General features: G+C 38.9%; 1 protein-coding gene across 5 annotated transcripts in view; it reads right to left on the reverse strand.

The window, feature by feature from the left end:
- Window positions 1–14,926, reverse strand: part of LOC116095049 (EGF-like and EMI domain-containing protein 1) — a 599,877-nt gene that overhangs the window by 6,314 nt on the left and 578,637 nt on the right. For 4 of the 5 annotated variants that reach the window (XM_031376552.1, XM_031376549.1, XM_031376550.1 and 1 more), the window contains 3 exons: window positions 13,389–13,511; window positions 7,398–7,586; window positions 5,153–5,326 (listed from right to left, as the gene is read on the reverse strand). In XM_031376552.1, coding sequence (XP_031232412.1) covers window positions 5,153–5,326; window positions 7,398–7,586; window positions 13,389–13,511 — 486 coding nt within the window. Of the gene's footprint in view, window positions 1–1,249; window positions 1,367–5,152; window positions 5,327–7,397; window positions 7,587–13,388; window positions 13,512–14,926 lie in introns of all 5 variants that reach the window. The other variant, XR_004120413.1, reaches the window with a different exon arrangement.

The raw sequence follows: 14,926 nt of genomic DNA on the forward strand, positions 1-14,926 counted from the left end.
TGGGTCACAGCTGGTGGATCCTGAGAGTGAAAGCAGGGGGTGGGGGGAGGGAATGGAGACCTCAGGTGGCAAGTGAGCAAACAGACTTAGGAAGCAGCTTCAGTGGGACAGCTCCTTTAATAGGGAGAACAAAGGTCATTGAAACCTTTGGGAAGTGGGTAGAGGTCTATAAGGAGAGTGGTAAATCATTGGCCAGGGCCAGGGTGCTGAGTATGTCTGATATGCGTACAGAGGACCAGGAGTGCCTTCTACTTGCTAAGCTACATGACCTCCTCCAATAGGCAACAGTCCGGGTCCAGGACAGCATGGGCCAGAATATGAGAGGATGGCATGAGGGTAAGGGTTAGGCCAGCATACAAGGTGTTCTATGTTCACTTCCTCAGCCCACAGCTTGTCAATGCCAGAAACTAAAAGCTCCAAAGTGAGCACCTGAGCCAGCCTACTAGCAGAACTCATGCTCTCCACTTGTTGCTTTTCCTGAGGTCCTTGACATACCATACAACGTTACATCCTTCTCAGGAATGCCCTTCCTTTGCCTCATCTCTGTTCTCTTTTTACATTTTTGTTTTGTGTTTTTGAGACAGGGTTTCTCTGTGTAGCCTTGGCTGTCCTGGAACTCACTCTGTAGACCAGGCTGGCCTCGAAGTCAGAAATCCGCCTGCCTCTGCCTCCCAAGTGCTGGGATTAAAGGCGTGTGCTACCACCACCTGGCCTCTTTTTACAATTTTATAAGTATCTCCTTGCCAGGGTCTGGATGGTACTATGGTCTTATACCTAACCATGCTTCGCTATTTTATTTGCAATACATTTGTCTCAACATTTGTAATCTATGTCTGTCTTGAATCAGATCACAACTTCCAAAGGGTAGGAGTGAGATTTTTGTTTTTTTCTGTAACAGTGTCATAATTCCAAGCAGAGTTGATTGCAAACATTTAACAATTTAGCATATATATATCAAAGCCCATCCCCAGTGACATAACTTCTCTACCAAGGCTAGACCTCTTAATTCTTCCTAAACAATCCACCAACTAGGGACCAAGTACTCAAATATATGAGTCCATGGGGTTCATTCTCTTTCTAACACACATCAAGTGTCTCTTATGTTGTTCTGTTATGCTTGCCGTAGCCAAAGTAACTTTATTCTTGTCCATGTAGATACAGCCTTTGAAACCTTCATTTCTGTTTGAACCCCTACTCCTACAAACCCCCAAACTAGCAGTAGCTCATTTTATTGACAGCACATTCCTACCTTCTTCACAAATCTTCCCATAAAGACCTAGAGGGCATTGGCAGTGTCTAGTTTGAGGATCACAGATGCCTCCATTCTGACAATTGCAGTTGCCCATGTACTCCTTTTTGTTAGTATCTGTAGAACAAAGTGTGAGTGAATTAGGAAAGTTAAGTATGTAATGGAACATCCTGTCCATCACAAAGGAGCCAGAAGGAGAGGTGAGAAGGAGAGATGATCTTTCTATTAGGATGGCTACCAAGTAATTCAATTATTAGTGCCTCGCAGACCCAGGGTAAAACTCTGGCATAATCTGAGTTTCTATGATTTAATAGCCCCCTGGGGAAAGTCCAGATGCTACAGCTGGTGAAAATAATGACAACTCAAAAAAAAATGCTAACAAGGTTCAAATATTTATGACCTTGCTCCTTAAACTCTAATCCTCATGGTTTCAACACTACCCAGTCATATCTGCTGAATAACTATAAGCACCCTTAATGAGAAACAAACTGCATATTCTACTCTGAAAAATGAGGAGAAAATACAGGGAGAGAAATGTCATGTTTTAAGACCAGCAATGAACGCAGCTAGAGTACTCCTGAGAACCTGGGGGCTTGAGTTCTCTTGGGGGCTCTCATGGTATTTTGCATTCTCAGATTTTGATGACATTAAGTAAATGACAAATTTATCTGCTTTGTTGATTCTTTGAGAAGTGCCAGGTATTCAGAAATATACACTGAAGAAACTGGGACTTTTTTTTTTAACATGATATATTATTAACTGTTTTAGTTGATATTGTACTATAAGTTTTATTCTCAAGCTACATTTGTTATGTATCTTATTTAGGGCTTCTATTGCTTTGAAGAGACATCAAAACCACAACAACTTTTATAAAGGATAACATTTAAATGGGGCTGGGTACAGTTTTAGAGGCTTAGTCCGGTATCATCATGACTTATGGCATCATACAGGCAGGCATAGTGCTGGAGAGGGAGCTGAGAGTTCGACATCTTGATCCACAAGCAGGAGAAATGAACTGTGAGCCACTAGGCAGGCTTGAGTTTTTGAGAACTCAAAGCCCACCCCCTAATGATGTACTTCCTCCAGCAAAGCCACACCTACTCCAACAAGGTCACACTCCATAATAGTGCCACACCCTAAGGATCTATGGGTGCCACTTTTACTCAAACCCCCACCTGATGTCTATTGTAGGTAGCTTCATATTCATCTTCTATTTTCCCAATGTCTTTATTACCATTCATTTCTTTCTTTCCCCTTTTTCTTCCTTCATTGTTTTGTTCATTGAGAGGTCTAATGTGCTCATTATTGACCTTGAACTCATAATGATTTTAAAATTCTAATCCTCCTTCTTCTACATCTTAAGTGCTGGCATTATATCTCTACTGTATTTGGTTTGTGTAATGTTAGTATTTGAAGTTACAGCCTTATGAATGCTAACTAAGCATTCTACCTACCAGGTTTATCCATTGTTTTTTTTCTTCTTCTTAATTTCATACCCTAGGCTTCTATAGTAGAAGGGGAAAACGAAGCAAATGTAAGAAAGAGAAAGATATTGGGGAGTGAACAGTTGTTGAGTCCTATATTGTTAATTTATGTGTAGTATAATATTGTAATTTCCCCACATCTATAGAAGGGACGGTTTTAAAAAAACAAAGAAAAAGAATTCACAATTGCTTCCAACATACCTGGGTGATTATATATGATATGTCATCTACATAGTGTATCAATGGGGTTCTCTGTCCCCCCACCCAAAGTAGAATATAGTAAAACACAAGGATTTCCAAGATATTTTATTAGCATAATATATAATAAAGACCTTAGAGGACCCATTGTTAACAGGAACATGTCCTAAAATGAAGCTAGAGGATATGGAAGGCATCGCAAGCTTCCCCGATCATTAGCAATCCATGCCTTTGGGAATGACTTTTCTCTTTCCTCTTCATTAGATAATCAGAGAGTGTTCAATGATTTCAACATAGAATTTCTTTAAAAGAGATGTAGTGATAAAAGCCCTGATATTAAAATTAAATAATGCACTGTGATACTTAAATCATTTCTTTATAATTTGTTGAACTAATTCCTGAGAAGTTTAAGTAGGTATTTTCATTGTTGACCACTGAAGATACTGCAATAATCATCCACTCAGTGGGAACCTCATGGTCCTGATTCTTACCAAGTCTATTTTTAATTTCCTTGGTTGCATTTTAAAGTGACAATCATTTTTAAAGTGTGTAATTTATATGAACTTTAAAGAATACCCCACTCCCTTTTTACTGAAGAATTAGTTGAAATCTGTGAGTTGATTTGGGTTGTCCTGTCTTCATTCTTAGCTTTGGCATTCTGTAACAGACTTTTCCAGAGAAGCCTGTGAGCACTCAGGCCATCTATCAGGTATTCCAAGTCTGAGGACATGGATATCTTTTCATTTTATCCTCTGACTCTTTGAATCTCTAAGTTTAAGATTCATATCAGTGATGCTTTCTTCTAATGTCTCAGGAATAGTTTTATTTCACATGTTACCAATGACACGGACTATGTGGTCAGGCCATATATGTATATAAATGGGCTTGCATGATAAAGCAAATCTTTATATTGTATTATTCATATGATGTCATTATATAATTTTATAATATGGGATATGTGAACTTACGGGTCAACATAACTGAGGGTCTCCACCAAGATTGGTCTGCTCCATAGTGATGTGGTTGACATTCCAATAGAGAGTAAATTACAACAAATAAGAAGGAATTGGACCTGACCAAAGAAAACAATCTCTGAGAAAGGATGTCAACACAATAGTGAAAGTGCTTCACACCTACTAGAAAGATCAATGCTTGCAGAGGACTGCAGAACCATGTTAAGTGTCATGTGACAGGCAGTGATAGATCTTCAGAGATCCCCGTAATATAGAAGCCATTGAACTAAAAGTCCAGAATATGAAATGGCCAGTAGCTTAACTTCTTAGAAATACTAAATTGGGCAAAGACTACAATATATATATATTTTTAAATGAGAAGGATTTTTGAGAACCTGACTCTAGAAGGCTTCCCATGACAATGTACAGAAAGCAGGCTGCTTAAAAGGTTGAGAGTGGCAGAGAACATGATCACAAGTATTCTTGGGAAGCAGCTTAAGGACCTGAAGGAGTCATGCTGGCCAAAAGAAGTCACCATGTCAGCTTGGGTCCTGTGCCTGAACCATGCAGTAGAACATATCTCTGATCTCTTTTTCTTACACATAGGGAGCTAAAAGGGGAAATCTGCTCACACCATCTTCCAGATAATTATGAAGATACATAATTTTATGTACAAGAGAAAGTTAAAAAGAGAGGAAGAAACTCAATGCATTTTATTTTATCACGTGGCAGTTTCAACTCCTAAAAGCTGTCTTCATTTAAAACACAGATTAAATGATATTTGGATGGCATCATATTTAAATTTTTGATAGCTTCTCTTGAGAGACTTATATAAAAAGATGAAACCATCACCATTGGCTAAGTTCACATGATTTTTTAGAGGGAGAAGTGGGGTAAACAACAGAAGTAAGTCCAGTTAAACAATTTTGATTTTTAAAATTTTATGAAAATTCACTGTACTTCAGAATACAAACATTTCCTGGTTTTTCCATTGGGAATAGCTGGTCAGGTGCTGGTGATTTATTCAAGTACAGAGTTTTCATAAGATTAGCCTTATTAGGAGCCTTTATTAATTTCTATGTTTTATGTGTTAGCAGGATTTGGAGCACTGCCTTCCCCTGAGAATATAAACTCTCCCCATGCTATTATATATTCAATTTACAAGCACCAGCATTCACTAGCACTCTTTATATGCAATAAGCATATTATTGTATCCACTGGATAGTTGATCAGTAAGTTTTAGGGTGCTTTTATTGAGGAGAACTCACCCACAGGAGCTTGTTGATCTTCCCCAGTTCTTAGGATATTGCTTTCATTGCATATGAGGCCAGTCCATCCTGCTGGGCACAAGCACCCACTCTTTCCTTCTTGGCATCTCCCTCCATTCATGCAATCTTCACAGCTCAAGCTGCAATCCAGGCCAAAGGTGCCATCTAAACAGACTGCCATGGGAAACTAGGTTAGCTGGCTTCTGGCTACATGTGTAACCAAAAGTAAGACAAAATTCTTAATCCCCCCAAAAATCAGATCAGATGTCTTTCCCCCAAAAAAAATTCCAGAAAAGGACATTAGCAAGGAGATATCTTTCAACACAGAACAGATTTTATTTCTGCCAGATATGGTATTAGATTATTGTCCCATCCTTAAAGGGCTATAAAATAAGTCAGGCCTATGATTGATTTCAGAATAGGGGCAGATAGTCCATGCTTGCTAATGCTTTCTAGTTTATATAGGTGTTTCTATACATAGGTTTTAAAGTGAATTTTTATTGAAATATAACATTCATGTGTAATGATGCACACATCTCAGATATACTCGTCAGTAGCCTACAAACTCAGATCAAGAAATAGTACATTACCTGCCATCTAAAATGTCTAAGCTATTAGTCCCATAAATAAAAGACTATCATGATTTCTTGCATCACCCCCCTTTTTTTCTGAATGATTTATAAATAGAATTGTAGAGTGAGAACTTTGGTGGTCAGGTTTCTTTTGTCAATATGTTTGCAGGATTCTTCCATACCCTATGCACAAATCTTTTGTGTCCGTATAGTTTCCTATTTCTTATTGAAGTGCAATAAATTCACTCCTCCATTCTTTTCTTGATGTAGATCATTCTAACCTGAGTAAGTATAGAGACATTTTTTACTTAGTTGTTTACACTTGAGCTTATGTTTTGTCACCTTGGTGTGGGAGAGAAGGGTGAATGTGGGACCTTGCTGCTCTGTGCAGTGCTGATCGATTGATTTCTGGGGCTTTGCTGCTCTGTGCAGTGCGGATTGATTTCTGGGGCTTCGCTGCTCTGTGCAGTGTTGATCGATTGATTTCTGGGGCTTCGCTGCTCTGTGCAGTGCTGATCGATTGATTTCTGGGGCTTTGCTGTTCTGTGCAGTGCTGATCGATTGATTTCTGGGGCTTCTCTGCTCTGTGCAGTGCTGATTTCTACCATGTTCACAGCTGTGCCACTGATCACTGTGCCTTGCACCTGTCTTACTTTCTTACCAGCTGTCTGCAGGGACTCATGATACATCTCATGAACTGGCAAATGATTGGAGGAAAGTGATGATTCCTCTCTTTCCAAAGCCAGTTAAATAACTTCAGTTAGTGTTTGTGGCTCTCAACTACATTTATTCTGATTTTAAACAGGCAAAGCAGCAGAGATTTAATAATGAAACATTTAATTGTTTCTTCTTTATGTGGGAGCATGTATAGATATATTTATAAATGAACTATAACACAAACATAATACTGTTGATTTCTATTTTATCTTTATATATATTTATTTGTTTAGTTATTTAGATGCATGCGTGTCTGTGTGCACATGCCATGGCACATGTGATGAGGTCAAGGGGCAGCTGTTGGGAGAGATTTATCTTCTTCCACCATTTGGGTCCTAGATTTGTACTCAGGATGTCAGGGTTGGTAGCAGGTACTTTATTTAAGGAACCATCAACACACCCCATTACCCCACACACCCATTTCTATAAATACCTCTATTTATGTCTTTATTATATAAAAATGGAAGAGATGACCAATTTGTTAGGAAGTTCTGCAAAACTGAAGCTTTGGTCCTGTTTTTCTACTAAATCTCCCATTCCAACTTTTGATGGCATTAACTATTTGTAATGGTTTGTACATGCTTGGCCCAGTGAGTGGAGCTATTACGAGGTATGCCCTTGTTAGAGTAGGTGTGTCACTGCAGGTGTGAGCTTTAAGACTCTCATCCTAACTTCCTGGAAGCCAATCTTCTCCTGTTTGCCTTTGGAAAAAGAGGTAGAACTCTTCATTCTTCCTACACCATGCCTGCCTGGATGCTGCCATGTTCCCACCTAGATGATAATGGACTGAACCTCTGAACCTATAAGCCATCCCCAGTTAAATGTTATCCTCATAATAGTGCCTTGGTCCTGGTGTCTGCTCATAGCAGTAAAATCATAACTAAGACACTATTATAACAAGCTGGAGGTATCTAATGATGTCTGATGATGAGAGCAATGAATGAATCTTTACACACCAACTCTGTGCAAGGCTGTCAGCCCTTGGACCTCTCCTTCTGCTTCCTGATTAGCATCATCATTGTCTTCATCTTCATATGAAGCAGTCAGAGAAGGATCAGGATAAGGTGGGCTCTGAACCAGATGGCCTGGAAACCTCAGAATGTCTATTTCCTCTTCTTCATCCTCGAACTGCTCATCATCTAAAGCTAAGGCCAGAGGGGGGCAGAGAGAGAAAATAGGTTTCAGCAGTATGGATAGAAGAAGCAAAAAGCAAGCACGTATTGACAGAAAGTAAGTGTCTGAACTAGACAGCCAAGCAGGATGACTAATGTGCAAAGAGCTTTGAGCAGGCTCTTCAAAGGCCCATTGTACCAATAGCCAGATGCTGCCAGCATGGGGCTGAATTACAGTAGACAGAGTATAAGGGACATAAAATAAGGCTAGAAAAAAGAAAAAGAGGGTAGAGGAAGTCAGGAAGAAGAAAAGGAATGAGACAGAAAGACAAGAAAAGTAATGGAGAGTGAGAAGAAAAGGAGAGAGAGAACAAAGAAGGAAGGGGAAGGAAGGAGGGAGGGAGGAAGAGATGAGTAGAAGGGAGAGGGATGGAAAGACAGAAGAGAAGAGAGAGAGAGACAGAGAGAGACAAAGATAGAGATACACAGAGAGAGAGAGAGAGAGAGAGAGAGAGAGAGAGAGAGAGAGAGAGAGAGAGCTGAAGGAGGGAGGTAGGAAGGGGTGTGAAGGTTACTCTCCAGCATGCTGAAGAACAGCAGGTAGAAGGAAATTAGGAAGGACTCAGCACAATCCCTTGACTACTGATGGAGCCAAGTTCTTCCATCACTTCTGATTCTGTATCCTTCTTCACAGCAACAGTCATATGTCCCCATGGAGTTGAACACTCATCCACAGCTAGGGAGAGTAGAGTGAAACAGTATCGGCCCTTTATGGTACTATGTGACCTTCATTAACCAGCAGCAGCACTCTGCCACACAGAAAGCAAGCAGAGCTCCTGATTTTCTAGTATATCTACCCAGTGACTTCCCTTCTTTCTTTTTCTAGTTTACTGGAGACTGACTTATATAAACCAAGGCTTTCTGATGCCTTGTTTGTATAACTTGGATGAAGAACATAAAACTTAAATACAATGATTCCAAGCTGTGCCTTATTCTGTCTGCAACAATGTACTAACTTCTCACCTCAAGTGTGTGACTAAACACTTTTTTTTTTCCTAATTCCATCAAGGGTCTGTGGATAACTATTGACATAGAAGAATACTAATTAGTCTGTTCTTGTGTATCTGATTTATGACTGAATCTAGATTCAGATAGATTCACTCAGTGTGTTAGAGGCACAGAAGGTCCCAGAATGAAGCCACGCTTCAGCTTCACTTCAGATGGTGTACACCTTACCACTGTGGATGTGTGTAAGTGTGTGCGTTTCTGCCATGCAATCATATCTTGGCTCATTCTGCCCAGGAACAGATGGTGCATAAAATGCAGTTTTTGTTGGCTCTGTTAATTGGATGGAAATGGTAAATGGTAATATACTCCACCATGTTTAGGATATATAGATAGCACACTGTTTTTCTTTGATATATACTGAAGGGCTGGCTTGTAGTAGTTAAAAACCTGGCTACTATCACAATTCAGGATTTGTTTCTTTAAGCAATAAAACTACACTTTCTCCGTGACATTAATATCATATATTTGACATGCTACTGGAGTAGATAGTAATATTATGAACTTTGTACATGCTTTCAGAAAATGTTTTAATAATAATAATAGTAGTAATAATAATAATAATAATAGCAAATTTTAAAACCAACTATATATTGAGGTGATTTTTTTGTTTTTAATTATTTTTAAGTTAGTATACAAAGCAGTTGATTTTACACACATATGTAAATGGTATGTAAAAATAGTATGCAAAATGGTAAGTTTATACACATATGCCATTCAACCTTTTTCTCAACTCTTACCTTCTCCTACTATCCTCTCCTACCCCTTTGTCTCCACTTTTAATACCTTCCTGCTCCAGTCTGCCCATCACACGCTCTAGCTACTCCCACTACCTCCTACAGCCTCTCCTACCACAAGCCTCTCCACTCATATCCTTTAGCCACTCCCATTACATCCTCTAGTCACTCCCACCACATCATCTAGCCACTCCCACTTACCTTGTCACTCTCCCCCTTGCTGTCTCCTTTCTACCTTCAAAGGACAAATAGATTTAAATTTTGATAATTTACATGAAAAATATAAACGTGGCAACTGTGTTTCTTCTCACTTAATATAAATGACCCCTAGTTATATATGTTTTCTGAAAATGGTCTGATTTCATCTTTCTTTACAGATGAAATTCTAATATATATATATATATATATATATATATATATATATATATCATATACCATATATATTTTTATCCATTCTTCTGCCTATGGATATCTTGGCTGGTTCTGTATCTTGGTTATTGTGATCAGTGGAACAATGAATATATGTGAGGAGGAGCTTGTGACTTGTTGCCCTCCCCCTGTCCATACAGGGTGGTGGGGCTCTGTTACATGGTATTTCTGACACCTGAGTTTGGAGAATCCTCCTCTGTGACATCTAGAAGGGTCTGTGACTTTACTTCTCACTAGCATGCATGAGGTCCTCTTTCTTTGTCCTCAGCACTAATTTTAATAACAGCCAAGTGAGCTGGAAGTTAAGAGTAATTTTAATGTGCATTTCCTTGGTAGCTAAGCACATCAAACATTTCTACAAATATTTAGACTATATGTATTTGTTCTTTTGAGAACTAATAACTATTAAGTTCATAGGAGCTATTTATATGGACATGTTGAATTTTTAAAAAACTTTCAGCTATTATATATTGCAGATTTTAATCTACTCTGTGATGTGTGCTGGCAACTGCATTTTTCTGCTCTTTAGACTCTCTTTTCACTTAATGATTATTCTTCCTTTTCTGTAAAGAAGCATTTTTAATTTCTTGCAATCTAACATAAATTATTAGAATTTTTTTCCCTTGGTATATGAGTGCACTGAAGTTCTTTATATGGCTCTATCTCCAAGTGTTTTATCTATAGTTTCTGCTAGTAGTTTCAAGTTTCATGTGTCTCATTAAGATATGTGGTCCACTTTGAATTGAGTTTTGTACAGGGAGAGAGAGGAGAGAGAGAGAGAGAGAGAGAGAGAGAATTTACTTTCTTTTTGTTACAGATGAATATATGATTTTTCACAGCTTTTGTTGAAGAACTCCTCTGCTATAATTTCAGTGCTGGCTGGTACAGACAACTGTGTCCTAGGAGCTCAGTTGCCAACATGTCCAGCAGAAATAGTGAGCCCCAGGTCCAGTGAGAGAACCTGTCTCACAAATATTTTGGAGAAACACTTGAGAGAGACACTGATATCAATCTCTGGCTTCCACATGTACTTAACTGGCTGCACTTCTCTCTCTCTCTCTCTCTCTCTCTCTCTCTCTCTCTCTCTCTCAGTCAGTAGATTCCAGGTATTTATATGGTTTTTGAAGAAAGATACTTTCAATTAGGAAAATACAAGAATTAATATCCTTTTTGATACGAGTAGATGTGCAAGGATAGCTAGGAAAGAACCCATCAAGTTCAACACACTAACCAGAAAACCCCTGATGGTAATAGAAGAGAGAAAAAAGAACAAGCAATAATCCAACTAACAACAAAAACAAAAAATAAAACAATAAATTAATAACTTCTCTCATAATAAACTTAAATGTAAATGACTTCAACTAAAAATGAGTTGCAGAATGGTTGAAGTTAAGTATCCAAGTATCTATTGTTTCCCAGAAATATATATGTTGTGCAACATTTTCCTCTAAGATTGAAACATTCCGTCCTTCAGGGGAAGCTCCTTATTAAGCAGGAAGGTAAACTCAAAAAGATTAAGTATGTGTCTGAAACTGACTAGATTCACTAGGCCCCTCCCTACCAGAGTAAGCAATAAAAATGGAAAGCCCCTCTCTGCAAAGTGAAGCTGAGCTTCAAAGAAGACTCTGAACTGAGACCGGCTGTCCAGGAGCTGAAACCAACCCAGCTGCCTATAATTGGTTTAGACAAGAATCACTCGGAAAAGACACTTCAGTCTGTTGAGCTGCCTGCAGAACGTGGAGTGTGCTCCAAGATTCTCAGCTTTTATGAACTATCACCCATGTTGAGGTGGGCTTTGATGATGCAGCTGTCTTTGAGTCCATCTTGCTACTGTAAATAACCTCTCACCCATATTCCTGTGTGTAAACCCATGATGGACTCTGGTGGTATCATGGATTTCATCAGCCTTTCATGGGCTCCCTAGCTGGGATGAATAGACATGTGTAGTGTCTTCCCAGGAAGAAGAGCTTTGTCACATAAGAACATATTACTTCCATAGATACTCATAGGCTGGAGTTCAAATGATAGAATTCAATTTATGAAGTAAAGGAAAGTCAAGACCAAGTTAGTATAGCTATTCTGAGAGCTGATAACATAGGCTTCAAACCAGTGTTGGACCAAGTAGATAAAGGTCACATATTATTAAAATGAACAGTTCGCCAAGAAAATGTAACAATTGTAAATAAATGTACACCAAGCACTGTAGTTCTCATTGTCATAGAAGAAACATTGATGGGAATTTTAAAATTACATAAGTCGTGATGCAGCAATGCTAGTTAACTTTAGCATCCTAACCCTATGTTTACAGAAGCTATCCAAACTAAAGATGAACAAAGAAACTTCAGAGTTAAACTATAACACGGATCAAATGGACTTAACAGAGATCTATAGGATATTCTATTCAGCAGATATAGAATAAACATTCTGAGTAGCCCACAGAACTTCTCCAAAATAGACCACATTCTATGCTATAAAGTAATTTTTAACAAACACAAAATAACTGAAATAATGCATCATCACTTATCATATCACAGTTGAGTAGAACTAGAAACCAATAGCAAAAGAAACTCCTACCTGTAGATAACACAAATACCTGAGGGACTGAACAGTGTGCTCTGTGACTTTTTAAAGGAAACCACAGGATAATATAAGGACTTATAGGAACTATTAGCCTCTCTGTCTTTCTCTCTGTCTCTGTCTCTGTGTGTGTATCTGTCCATCTCTCTTTTTTCTCTCTCTCTCATGTATGTGTGTGTCTCTGTGTGTCTATATGCGTGTGCCTGTGGTATATGTGTATGAATGTGTCCATCTCTGTGTGTGCTCATGTTCTTAAAGGCTGAGAGTTAACATCAGTGTCTTCCTTCATCACTTGCTACCTTATCATTTGAGACAAGGGCTTTTACCTAACTTCATCAGTCAAGCTGGTTGAGTTTGTGACCAAATCTCAGGGCTAAGTGGGTGCTGGGATACCATTAACTAGTTATACTCACTATTCTAAGATTTCCCCTTTATTAAGAAAAATGTAAGCTAGTCTAGAGATCTCCTAGAAGTGCACAAATTCTAACAATATAGAAATTGTGAGATGACACATCTAAAGGTGGCCTAGGCTTTGCTAATATGTGAGAAATTCTGCTGTGAGTTTTCACTCTTATGACAAGATAATTCTCTCATTGGATTCCTCTTGAAAGTGACTTTCAGAAACCAACTTTGTAATTGTGGTCCCGAATGCTAGGAACTCATTAGTAGTGTGTTGCCCACTCTCTTATTTCTTCTCTGCATACATACCTGTGAAAAGCATTATGGACCAAGGAACATTATATTAACTATAGCGCCTTTAGTGAAGTGGTAATCTAGGTCAAATGTCATGCTAGCACTTTGCTTTTATTATAAACTTTCCTTAATTTATTCCCTAATTCTATTGCTGTCTTCATTTCAGTGATGAAGATCTCAGGTTCTCCAAAGTTAGAGCAAGAGAGGTCCACATGCCATCAAGGAGTAAAAACACAGAAATCCACATTTCTTCAGCATGAAAAACACCACTTCCAAGCTCCCACCTACAGACTGTACATCACATTGGTTGTTCCAGGAGATCTCAGGAATTTACCATCACATCCACAACCGTCTGAACTGATCTGAAAGCCTTCCCCACAGCTGCACTCATAGCCTCCTAAGTAGTTGATGCAGAGCTGGGCACAGCAGGCTTCTCCGCTCTCGCATTCATCAAAGTCTGAAGGGCAGAGGACATTTGTGTTACTGCAGGAAAACAGAATTCAACAAAACTGCAGAAGCTCCCTCTGAGAAGCCTCATTTCTAAATGAAAACTGTTTGATTAACCATTTCCCACTACTTTGGTCATATAATACAGATACTGAAGAAATGACCACACAAAATAATGATACTCTGGGTTTGAGTTTCTTGCAAGCTCCTTGAATATCTGTTATTTATTTTAAAGGAATGTACGTAATCTTCAAATGTATTTGTAAGTATAGGAAAAGGGAGATCTCTGCTACTTTTTTGGTTTAAAAAGCAATCTGATTGAATAAACAGAACCTGAAGAACAAAAAGACAGAATTGAGAAGGAAGAGCCAAATATTTCCATTTAGTAACGTTTGACAGCTGCAGAGAGGATATCCCCAGACTGCAAAATGGGCTTCTCCTTCAAGATCTGAGATTAAAGGGTGTGCCCAAGTCAACATCCCCCTTGCACTCAACTAGGGAGAGAGCTGAGAATTGTATGCCAGTGAGAAGGAAAGAGGCACACTTACTTCACATAGTGTATATTAAATTCTGGAGTATTCTAGAGTGTTTTCTTAAACCTGGCAATTGGTGCATGCCATGGGATGGGTGAGATCTGTGGGGTTTTGTTACAACTGTGAGGTCATTACCCTGGAATGTCCTGTCAGATGAGCAGTTGTCTATATAGCATTATCATTCCAGAATTCTACAGTCATGAATGGCTGTTCTTAAGATACAGCTGGCCTACAGAAAATCAAAAGGCTCCAGTGACTGTCGAGTTGAAGCCATTCAGCCAAACAGCAATGTACTTGGCCCAAGTTTTGAAGGGTCATTCTAAGCAAAATAGTGAAAGAGTCGCAACAGACACTATTTTCCTCTGCTCTGGGCAGCAGGGGATTTCATAGCGGAGGTGCTGGCTTTCTGCTCTGGCTCAATTCAAGCCTCTGTGTGTTGAGCTGTTAGGCTGGGTGGCTGTCACTGCTGAGCTTACAGAATCCTATAGCTCCAGGACTACACAGGTACAAAGAGGTCAATGTCTCAATTAACCTTGGAAGAGTCAGTAGACTCAAGGAAATGAAGACAAGAGACGGGAAGGAAAGGAAATGCAGTGAGGCAGTCAAGGCGAGGGGTCAGCAGAAACTATCTAAATGAAGGTCATCTGGGCACAATGCTTTCTTTCTCCTGCAAAATGTCCCAAGGAGCTCTGCTCAGAGAATGACAGATATTAGTTTTTGTCATATTACACCTTTCTCTGGCCTTTAGATTAAACAATGTGAACAGAGAAGATAGAAAACAAAAGATGAGCCAGTTTTATTTCATATAAGATATTAATCTCCATGATTTTTTAAAAATTCAGATATTTTAAATTCCTTTTTGATTTAAAAATAGGCCTTCTTACTAACATAC

This window comes from Mastomys coucha, unplaced genomic scaffold (assembly GCF_008632895.1).
Source record: "Mastomys coucha isolate ucsf_1 unplaced genomic scaffold, UCSF_Mcou_1 pScaffold17, whole genome shotgun sequence".
NCBI lineage: Eukaryota > Metazoa > Chordata > Mammalia > Rodentia > Muridae > Mastomys > Mastomys coucha.